The following is a 12554-nucleotide window of genomic DNA, read 5'->3' as shown; positions in this document are numbered from 1 at the left end:
TCTTTTCAAATACGTCCATATTTGTTATTATAATTCGAGTTTTTAAAGAAGGGGATGAGATTTTATCTTTAGTGCTTTCTATGAGCTTTATTTTATGTTTAAAACGTTTTTCCAAAGAATCAATATTTTTGAAGATATTTAGTAAAATTGTTACAACTTGAAAGGGGCTGGTAAAAATCCTTCTAGAGATTATTTTCTATAATCAATTACAAGCTCTGGTAGTAAAATCGGGTGATCATTTAGAAATTACACCCGACATTACAGCTGGTTCTAAATGAAAAATTGGAACGTTTTTATATTTGCTATCCATCAACTGTCAATTAACTCATAATTGTGGAACGAAAGGCTGAAATGTATTCCGAAGTCAAATCATCGAAGAATTGAAGGACAAGTAACTGAAGTAGATATAGGATAAAACAAACTAATAGGGGATTAATAGAATGTGCCTTCACTAAAGATGTTCTGCTATAATCTGCGAGAGAAAAGTATCCACCAATAATCTTTAACTTATCTAAGTATCAAAAAATTAGGGATAACAAAAATCTCAATAAAAAATCAACACAACAGAAGGTTGAACATGTAAATGCAGTCGAGTATGTATCTATTGTTTGCTACTTGACACACTCATTGAAAGCCGAGGTGGACATATGCCAAATATTTATTCCATAGATAACCATGACATTAGTTCAAAACCCGCCAATATATTTGGCGATTGGTTGAAGCTAATATTATTTAAATGTACCACACGAAGTGTTTTCAAAGATGTTTTAATTTTCAATGCGTGTAAAAAAATTGTGACGTCATAAAGGGAATTATTCTTATCATAACTAAAATGGAAATAAAATAAAATCCGGAATCTTGAAGAACTAGTTACTTGATAGAACATGAAATAAATTAAATGAATTGGATATTGATCTGTAGACTATTAGAGGATTCTCAGATAACTTGGCGCTAGGTGAAAAGAAGACACAATTACAATGAATAAAAAATGAGGAAGTTTCAATTGAGTCAATTCAAATAACACAACGCATAAAGAATCCTTGATGGTCCTTAGAATGGACTGTTTTAGTGTTTTATTCCATTAATTCAACATAATGTATTATTATATTTATTGACTTTGGTATTTGAGTTAATAGAAGTTCTCTACAGCGAGTAATGGAAAAGTTTATAGCGTTGTAAGTTTAAGAGCTCACCACGTAAAATGTTAGTAGTTACCGTGGTAATTATATGTACAATTTACAAACAAAATTTTGCTTACTTGTGAATTACAAATGAGTGAAAATGGTATTTTCATTCCGGTAAAAACATATTCTTTGTATCAGCATGTTTTCTCCAAGAAGATCGTACAATAGAAATAGCGTAAAATTCATACATTACATTTATTTATAATATAGATTAATAAGAAGAAAAAAATAATTGGATTTTGGAGTGACAATTAATGTAATTTAAATAACGAAAAAGGATTTCATATTATTAATTTCAATCTTTAGTTGTCCAGTTTAAGGGCAATGTTTTGTTTCATAATCCTTCATACAATAGTTTTTATAATTTCAGTAGATGTAATAGGCCGCCACGACTATGGGGAATCAATGGGTGCGAGAAAAACAGATAGTGAAATTAATGAGTGCGAGAGAGAGACGTCACAGGAGGGGCATAGCCATTTTTATCCCAATAGTATGTCAACAGGAATCCAACCGCCGATCTCGTGGTCGAAATTAAGGAGTTCGACTAACTGTGCCATTGAGATTTGATATCGAATTTATGGCGATACAAGTATATATGGCCAAATGGGCCATATAAAAGAGATAAGGGGAGAATAAAAAAAATCGCTTCTATTATTATTATTATTATCCTTCTATTAGAAATTATTATAATAGCATTTCTTCCAAATAATATTTTGAAACCTTCAACAAAATAGAAATTATTTCATCGAAATCGAGAGGAAAAGTATTATTACATTCTAAGGAAATTGATTTATCTTGGTGATATTGTAAGAAATTGTAACTTAGTTAATAAAATAGAAAATAAATTCTTATCGGACAGGAAACCAATATTTTCTGCAATTGCAGTATTATCTCCAACGATATTAGCTGTTGTGATTAACCTTAACTTCCTATTTATCTATCATTTCATTACGCTTTATAAAATAAGTCAATCTTAAGCTTTACCATCACAGCAACCTCTCTCTCCTGTTCAGTGAAAATAGTTAAATTGTGAACTTATATAATTACACAGCTTTCACTAATGCCTAATGAGAAGCATTTCATTTGAATGCAATTACTAACAGCAAAACCTACTAATTTTTTAACATAACAATTTTTTAACCACTTTGGAACCACAAATTATACGATCTTGACGATTGTATGTTATTTTGGAATAACGGTGCACCCTTTCTATTATTGAGCGATTTATACAGATTTCCTGAATTGTTTAGACAAACTTTGATTCACCATCATAATTTCAGAAGAGAAATCTAAGTATTAACAAGTTACGTTCATAAGCCCCATATAACTCCAAAATCGTAAATCTAATTATGAACTGATCTTCAGTCACATTTATAAAATCCACATAGCAATATTCACCTTACAAGCGGCATATTAGGTGAATCATTACTTGGACAGACATATTAGAAAATATAGGAATTATGTCTCAAAAATGAAATTCATTGCTTGGTATAATCATACAAGGTATTAGAATAGAAAATGTTTATTTATAAATAAATAAGGTTTTTCGAGTTTCTAATAGTACCTTGGGATGGTTTGTACAGTATAAGAAATACAACTTGTACAATATATGAAACCCGATAAGTTTTTGTATATCTATACATTGTAGGTACTTCGAGTGAAAAATTGTGATAAGTGAAATATACTTGAGTGATGCAACTTTTTGACAACTGCAGTTATACGTTACAATTCAAAAACCCAAGTAACAAGTATTGGGTAAATATTTAGCACAATTATAATATTCTATTGAAGTATGATGAATTGTAATTTTAACACAGAGCTGTCTCTAAATGCCCAATCATATAGTTGTAAATTCAAATGGCTATGACTTACCTATTGTCCTGGAACTAGAAAGTGGACTCAGTGGATAGAAATCTCCATGCAAGGGACAATGGAACCCTATAGTCTGTTCTCTCCTTCTCGCCCTCTTCGTTAAGACACACAACACAAAACCAGCTACGAGCATAAAAAAACCCACAACAATACATGCTGGTCCGAGAATACGGGAATTTCCCGTGAATGTTATCCGAGCTTCATATCGATCCGCATCTTCATCTTCTCCCGGACCTCTATACGATGCAGCTGGAAAAGAAATAAATACGATAAAATTTATAGGATACATTTCTATCTGAAGTAATGACATTTATTCTCTCCCTATGGCTAACTGATGCGATTACATTTCATATCATATTCTAGTTATATTTGACACAATAGATATTTTTCAATATGTTGCATTTTTCACTTACAAAAAGCAAGAATCTCAAATCAAATTGATTACCGTTCGTTTCAATTTAACTTTTTACAATTATTAACTTTGTTAAGTTATGATACTCAAATATATGGGTTAGATATTTGCCTCTTGATTAAACGCATTATCAGATGGTACAAGAATATCGCGTCTAGTTATCGCGCCGATACTCGGGATGAGACGAGAGTTTCATTAGTCTCGTTACCAGTCTCGTACATAACATATTCCTACGTGCAGAATTGAAAACGTATAGAGGGACGAGAGAGTCCTGTACCGGGGAAATGGGTATTGTAATTTACTTTAATGTTTTTAAATTGTAGATACTACGTTTTACTATGAAATGCGAGACGAGACGAAAGTGAAGGTTGCAAGACTAGACTTTATAAGAGACTTATTATTTTATCAATGAGACAAAGAGATAAGACTTCATTGAAACTCGTATTGTTGGTCTTATGAAAAGAAATAACATTTATGTTGAATCAGTTCAAAAATAATTTATAATACAGACAAATAGATTGCCAAAAATGTCTTTAGTTTACACTAAATCGAATTTGAAAGAAAAAATAAGCAATTGGAAACAAATGTGATTCATATATTTCCTTCAATTTATAATGGAACATTGAAGTGAGAAACATAGTTTAACCAATCTGAAAATATTTTTACCAAAAATTTTGAAAACCGAAATCAGGAAGGCCTAATTGAATTAGAGATAATTTATCTGAAAGAATGAGTGGTAATATTGTAATTATCAATTGCAGTGAAATTAATAAAGTGTTACTACTGAAGATTTTATTGGATTAAGTGCAATTATAATTATTTCGCAGAAATTGAAAGAGTTTGTCCCTCAGAAAGCTAGACATTCAAATGTTGTTGATGTACTGAAACAAGCTTATCTTTTGATGTATTCAAAATTATTTCAAAATGAAGACCAGAACACAAAGCAAACACAATCTGATTTCAAAAATATACAAAAGGTGGAGTGTGAATACCTATATTCTAACAAAAAAGTTGCAAAGGAAAATAATTTGTTGAGTTTAGGTGACAATATAGAGTAACAACTTTTTTTATTGTAAAACTTCTCCTGATCTTTGAAGTGTAATCTTTAGACTCAAGGGATATTGCGAGTAATGAAAAATAAGATATGAGTAAACTGAATAAAATATTTTCTAACACCAAATTCATTATCCAATAGAAGCACATCGGAAAAATTACAGCAATATCATTGATAACTAATAAAAAATATATTAATATTGTTTTGTGCAGATCTTGACCTACAAAATAAATTTATAAAATAACAGAAAAATATATAAATTTGGGAAGCATTCATCATACCATCAAAATTATACTATTCTTGGAACTTGGCTAAAGAAACAAAAATAATCATATATTGTTGTCTAGCTAAGCAAGTAAATGTGTACATTATATAACTTTGAGTCATTAAAAACGAACACTTTCTTTTAATATATATTTATGCATTTTTATAGGTAGATAATTATACAAATAAAATAAACAAATTTTCATTCAACAGCATGGGAAGCATTTTAGAACCATACATTCTCAGAAGACAGCAACCCTCTCAAATTTAGCCTTCCCTCGGAAAATCCTATTAAATAATTAATGCCTTTGATAAAGAAGTCAAATCTTATATCACAGCAACCATTTTCCCAACAAAAATTTTATTTCAATGTTAAAAAATATATTAAGATCGTTATAAAGAACCATTTACCTAAATCCCAGTTGTAACCTTCGAAGATGTTATTTTTTATGCTGATCAGAGCTACATCGTCTAAATAAACCTAGTATGTTTAAAACTGAAATTAAACTTTGCAGAAAACATAAACTATTACAAGGTATGACTATTAAGTAAAGAGATTACCGCTGCTACAGAAAAAGTACGCATGCACCAAAGGTTAGTGACTGTCAGATGTTTTGACTGAAACCTACTCTTTCGAATGCGATGTCTACCGCCTCTATAGGGAAACTAGTGTAGCCATTTCCTGCGAGTTACGCTGCTCCTTGAGATTTCGGCATGCACGACTTAGTTTAGTTTTACGCTTTGTATATATATTAATGTATATTGTTTTGTTGATTTATATAGAGTAAGTTTAAATAATTATCAAACTTTGTTTATTGTGCTACATCTTCACAATCCTCAACCCAAAGACTGGCACCCATAGTAGGAAATGCAACATCCCAGTGTTAGATCACCCACCTGATTCGTCAGATCTGCGACGTCTGCCAAAGTGCGACGTCTATTTCTTTCATAATGTCAAATCTGCATTAAAATGAACAAGATTTGAGCCTGTTGAAGTTATGAAAGTAAAAGCGACGCGCATCTTGAAAGAACTCAGAGAAAAAGGCTTTCTACGCTGTATTTTGGATTCTACTGTTGGATCGTGGCTAAAAATAACAATGATTATTCTTTTTAATTAACTGAGAATTTAAGATTCCAGGTCTCAAAATTCAGAGTTACTTTGGTATCTAAATTCTTTTTGAAAAATCTTGACCTAAAAGAGTGCGATACAATATTATTCTATAAACCACAATGATTATATTACAAACGTTTTTCAAGAATTTGTTTTGCCGTGGATGATGTAAAAAAGATTAGGATTCTCCCATGAAATTTTTCACCACTTGCCTGACACAATGGTCATATTCAATTATAAATTTCATACACCAATTAGTTGGAATAGTATTCTATTTAACTGGACGGAAACGATTGACGAATATGGATTAATGAAAAATTTGGAATATGATGGTTGCTACTAAGTTTTAAGATGAGACAACACTGATGTGAATATGTCAAATCTGACATTGCCGTCATAAAGTTTGGCTTTTTTAATGGTCAACGTATTCAGAACGTGTTGTTATACGAATGCTATTTGAGATGTTTACAGAAATATTAATTTTGGCCAAACAAGGAATTAAAACTTATCTACAGGATGAATTTCGTAAAGGTCGTCCAAAATGGCATGTTGTGCCAGAAAATATAGATGCTGTGTTTAAACTGGTATTGCAGATCGTCATGTGACATACGGACATGTCAAAAAAATTTGTTCGTGTGTAATTTGACAATCGCTCAACAAAACTCGTGTCGACTAGTCCAAGGAAATACTGACAAAATTCGATCTCGGTGCTTCAGAATACGTTTATAAAATAGTGACAGGCGGCGAAAAATGGATCTTTTGCATATGAACTCGAAACTAAGCAATTATTGACATTATGAGTCTTTTAAGACGAGCCAAATCAAACAAAAGTTATTCGCGCACGATGCACTTCGAAACAAAAGGTCGCATGATTTTTTTGGAATAACTAGACATGTCGCCACGCGTTCCATTGTAGCAACGTAGAACTGTCAATTATAAATAGTACACCAGCATTTGTTTGCCAGTTGGGTTCGAAAAAATAAAAAGACGAATCATTCGCCACCACAACAATCTAAGGTCGCACACAGTTCAAACATAAACGTTTTTGAACAGTCAAAGCATTGAATTGATGGGGCATCCGCCATACAGTTCTTCTTTGGCACCCAATGATTTCTTCTTTTCCCGCAAATCAAAAATAAATTGTGACGTCAACATTTTTCTACACGTGAAGAACCGATTGATCGTAATAGAAAAAAACTTTGACATTTGGTTCAAAAGCATATAAAAATGTATTGTTCTTAAATGAGAATATTTTCAAAACCAATAAAGCTATATCTAATTATAAATATTCGTAAAATACCGTCAACTTGGTACAGTTATTTTGTCCGAAAATTGTAATTTCTCCTTGGTCTATTTGAATTTTGAAACTATAATCACAATATCAGCTGTTAGTTGACGTATATTTAAGTATATTTATATAAATTTTTTCATATTAACGAGTTTCTATATTTAATATATAACAAATTTTTGTTTATGTGCCAATCGGAAGTGTATGCTATTTTTATCCACAAGCACAACAATCCTACATATTATATAGACATTTGTTCTCTTCTAAGTGTAAAAAGGCTCACAAAGCCGTGATGATCACTAACCTAATTATTAGTAGACAAAGTGAGAGTAATAAAACATTCTTTGAATAAATACATGTTGGTTCATTAGTATTATAAAGATTTATAGATATAATATGCATAGAAACAAATGAATTACTCAACGCAAATCGATAATGGTTTCTCTGATAAAATGAGAGAACTTCAGTCGGATTTCCAAACTTTATAGCTTCGGGGAGGTAATAGGATTGATAGTCTGTTATCTAATATTTCAACTACAAATGAATTCACTTCTTCTGTCTAAAACCACATAATGCAGCGTTGTTCACATGGGCCAGCTAAGAAATTTTTGTCCGAAGCCCGCCCACTTAGCTCGTGATTGGTTGCAGTATTCAGTCATACGAGTAGAGGTATGTTTTTCCATTTATTCTATTTAAATTATCATCAGCAGTTTCAAAGTGTTCAATACTTTTTAGGTAGATTTTATTAAAATTAAGCATTAATTGGTACATCACACAGGTCTGAGAAGTTACACTACAGCACGAAATAATTAGTTTAGTGCTAAAATAACTTCTTCAAGGTGAATCATGAAATATTTACACATACCATTTTTCTACGTTAATATGGAAAATAGGAAGTTGTTTTTAATGAAATTTCAATAATATTCTCAAATTTTTTGCCAAATATCATTCCAAGTGTAAAATTTTGACTTAAACTTTCTCAACTTGATTGAAACACCCTGTATATTTCTATTTTGTCAAGTAGGATTATTCACTTTTTTTCAAAAATATATCAATACAGAGTTCAAAGTGGTCTTGGAAAACTTAAAAAACAGAAAAAAACTATTTTAAATTTTAAAATGGTCAGAGACAAAATAGATGTGATGGCTTCCACGCTAATTTACGAAGGCGAAAAATATGGCATAAAAATATCAAATTTCACATATTTGTCAAAAGTGTCAAATCGCATTGTCTCCAAACACGTATGGCACCGAAAAGCCTTCAAATCGTCATGTAAAAACAGGATGTTGCATTTAACAAGTATATACGAATTTTTGCATCCAGACACGTCTCCCTTTACCTGGAAAAACGGTCCTTATAATCTAGGTATGGGCCGTTTAAAGTTAGCATGTATTTATCCTATCTATCGAAAATATGAATAATTAAAACATGAATAAAAGTGTTAATTTTGTTAGCACTTAATTTTGCAAAGACTTCATCGATTGATGTGTTTGCGTTTGTTGTAGTTACTCTTGAAGATACTAAATCAATGTTACATGTTGCGTTTAAAAAATTTTCAGATTGAGTGGTTGTTTGAGACATTTTATATGGGAAAAGACACATTTTAATAATTTAATGAATTTTCTTCTAATAATGCTCATAATTTCTTTCATATCAGTACATCTACAGCTATACACGAATAAAATGCAAAAAAACTGTTGTTCATATTCTGCTATCAAATGCTAAATTGCAGAATAAATATCATTTACTATTGTAGTGCCCTTCAACGCACTTTAATAGTTCTTCTGTTATTTCAAAGTTACTGTTAATGGCTCGTATAAAAACAGCAAGTTGAGCTGTATCAACAGTATCAGTGCTCTCGTCAACAGCCATTGAAAAGTTTAAAAATTACTTAATTTTCTCCTTCAGTTGAAGAACCAAATTTTGAGATAAATCATATATTCTTGAAGCAACAGTGTTTCTTGAGAGCGAAAAATTTTGAATTATTGACTTTTGAGATGGAAATAAAACCTCGGCAACTTTCAACATACAGTCTTTAATAAAATCACCATCAGTGAAAGGTTTTGATGTTTTCGCGATTTCTAATGAAATAATAAAACTTGTCGTGGCCAATTTACTGAATAATTGGACTCTATAGCGTAATGCAAAAAAATCTCAAAAATCCTCAAAAAAGTTTCTCATCTGCTCTCTAACATAACAACGGATATCGAGTAGTTTCCATCGTTGCTTGGATTTGTTTAAATTATTATGGCAAATCTGTCGACAGTGAAACCAACATGTATCAATGCTTATTTTAGTGGTGTCGTGGGGTCAAATTTACACTGTATCGTTTTTCCGTGTAAGAGAAAGTAAATCTTAAGGCAGTACATTCTGATAGAATTTTGCATGTAAGCGAGTACTACAAAATAATCTAACACAGGTGCGTAAAATAGACGACCATGGTTTCAAAGATAAAATCAATATTCTCTAGATTCTTCAAAATTTGAATGTCCATTACTATGATAAATGAAGACGAAAGACACTGAATTTGTTTCAAAATTTGGCAGCATACAAAGTGAAAACTTAGAAAATTAGAAGCAATTTAGAAACAATTAATAGTGAGCACCTCAACAAGGCATTAGAATTGAGTTTGACATATGAAGAGCAAATATATTGTTTACAAAACTTTGTGAATGCAAAGTATTTCACTTTCCTATAAAATAACCAAAAGTAAAAAGATTTGGTAAATATTTCATTATATAGCCAATATGTAGATCAATTTCTTGAAATGTTGACTAAAAAACACGAGGCAAGGGGTAGCAATAAAGACGTTCATTTATTTTCCCACGTCTGTTTTCAAGATGGTACACTGACTGTGGAAGTACAATATTTATTCTAACCAATAGACCTCATATAGAGTTGTAAACTCACCTGTTAAAACACAGCCAACTAGTAAAAAAAGAAATCCAAAAATTGGCAAAATAATTTGACAATTGGCAGCTACTACTACACCCGCCACCATGAGACCTCCTTCGATTTTTTCGACGCGAAGACGAGATATGGGGGCGGGGCAGCGTAGTTTACTGCTACCGATGGCTGATCCAGCACTGCCTGATATTTCGTTAGGCCTGAAACAATGAATTGAATTAGCCAAATGTTCAAAATTTCATTAAATAATTATCGAAATGCTATTAATAAGTTTTTTAAAACACATATAATTTAAAACATGTTGTTGAAAAAACATTTTTTTGATAATATTAAACAGCTTTTAACAATAAGTCATGTTTTCATAGAAATTGATATTTGAATGAACTCTATAATTTGATTATTTCATTCGTGTTCTTCTCATAAAAATTATATAATCAGAGTGAAAGTAAGCTGTTAAAATATGATAAATAAATAGTAGTGATCATAGATTCTGTTAATTTATTTAAATTCCATACATTATTTTTTGTATTGTGATATGACTGTTGGCATACATACTTTGATAAGGTTTTTTCTTAATCGATATAGTGAATCTAATATATGAGTATATGTAATATTTCTATATGGACTGTTCCTATAAGTGGAAGGTATTCCGACTAAGTGAGACAAATAGTGTATCGTTCTCTCTCTCCTCCGAGCACTTCAGTTAGTTCTGCGCATCTTTTGCGCGCATGAAGCATGTGCAGTATATATAAAGTGTCTAGAATGAGATAGAAAATGAATATTGTCGGCACCGTAACGTAGGGATGTTTTCCCATACTAACTGTCCATATAGTATTACATATATGCAATCTAATATGAGCCAGTCCAATTTATAAAAAATATACACAGATTTATGTATTACAATAAATTCTATGTTTCTGATCCACAATATTATCGAATAATATTGTTGCTAAAGTAAATATTAATATTAGAATTGCCAATATTTTTCAATTTGATTTATACTAATTCATTGAAATTAATTGTGTGTGGAAGATTTTGAAAAAATGATTATTATATTACCTAATAACAACACCAACAGGGTCCAAAGTTGAACTGCTATAAATTATTGTATCATTGAAGTTTGCGTTTATTAATGTATTTTTATAGTGGATTATAAAACCAGTTTTTGTTCTTAAACTGTAAATATTAATAAAAATTCGCAATCGCTCCACTTAATTCACACAAACTCTATTAAAAATGAGAGTTTATTCTGATTCAAAAGCTTCACTTTCTCAATCAGAAAACCAACAATTCCAAAAATTGAGTGGATATTTTCCTCCACTTATATTAGCTTTACTCAATGTATATTTTCAAAAATATGAGATCCCATCCACCTTGAAAATCCATAAGGTAACCAACTATTGTCGAGCAAAATATTCAAGATGGGATTTGGGAATTTTGCAGGCTGATACTTCCCTAAATCATATTTATATGGACCTTAAAGTTTAAATTTCAAATATAGGGAGAGCAGTGCCAAAAATCCAACAACAACAATTGTTATGGTTTGGACAAATAGTGAGAATGAAAGATGACAAAATAGTAAAAATGATATGGGGAACCGAAACACACAAAAAGAAGAGAAGAGGCAGATCTACAAGAAAATGGAATAAAGAAATAAGAAAAAATCTGGAAAAAAGAGAACTAAACTGGAGACGAGCTAAATAGGAAGTAAAAGATAGGATTAAATGGAGAAGAAATATCACCTCTACACCTATGGCAGAAGAGATTGCGGATAGGTAAGTAAAGTTTAAATAATAAAGTTTTCCACCTACTATTTACAGGTGCTCTTTGAACCTTTTTTGATGCACTGCATTTGTCTATCCGATACTCAAATGCATTCCACACCTTAGCTAGCATATCGTGAGTGATGAAATCGATAGCTGCTATTATGCATTTTTTCAGTTCAACCAATTTTGTTGAAAGAGGGGATATAAACAGTGCTTCTCGTCTTCATTTGACACACGAATTCGACCTGATGATTAGTCTTAACAGAGATACGCGCATTAATAAATTGCTTATACCATCTTTTTACGTTCTGGGTTGTAGGAGGATCAACACCGTATGTGGGCCGAAATTCACATTATATAGAAATTTCAGATTAGCATCAAGCAAACATAATACTTTTTCTGTTGTTCAGATGGTATCAATCTGGGCGTTGGCAGAAGCGCAGCATAGCTTCATATTTCTAATAGTATGTTCTAATGATTCTAATAGAAATAATCCGTTGATAGAGATTTTGTAAAAATATTATCGGTTTTTGGTACTTCTTAATGGATCCCATATTCTATTATAGAAAACATTTTAATACCATTTTCATTAACTATAACATTCAATTATTCATGGCCTATTCAATTTATATACTCTTCGGAGCTATGGTGTCAATCGACATAAAGGTTAATTTGATACCAATGTGGCAAAATTAT

At 31.1% G+C, this 12554-nt stretch overlaps 1 protein-coding gene across 4 annotated transcripts in view; it reads right to left on the bottom strand.

The window, feature by feature from the left end:
- Nucleotides 1-12554, bottom strand: part of LOC130902570 (uncharacterized) — a 178559-nt gene that overhangs the window by 33847 nt on the left and 132158 nt on the right. For all 4 annotated transcript variants that reach the window (XM_057814797.1, XM_057814798.1, XM_057814795.1 and 1 more), the window contains exons 2-3: nt 10096-10292; nt 3057-3305 (exon numbers count right to left, since the gene is read on the bottom strand). In XM_057814797.1, coding sequence (XP_057670780.1) covers nt 3057-3305; nt 10096-10292 — 446 coding nt within the window. The remainder of the gene's footprint in view (nt 1-3056; nt 3306-10095; nt 10293-12554) is intronic.

This window comes from Diorhabda carinulata, chromosome X (genome assembly GCF_026250575.1).
Source record: "Diorhabda carinulata isolate Delta chromosome X, icDioCari1.1, whole genome shotgun sequence".
In the NCBI taxonomy this organism is placed as follows: domain Eukaryota; kingdom Metazoa; phylum Arthropoda; class Insecta; order Coleoptera; family Chrysomelidae; genus Diorhabda; species Diorhabda carinulata.
The sequence above is the reverse complement of the archived record's forward strand: the minus strand, read 5'-3'. Positions and strand labels throughout refer to the sequence as shown.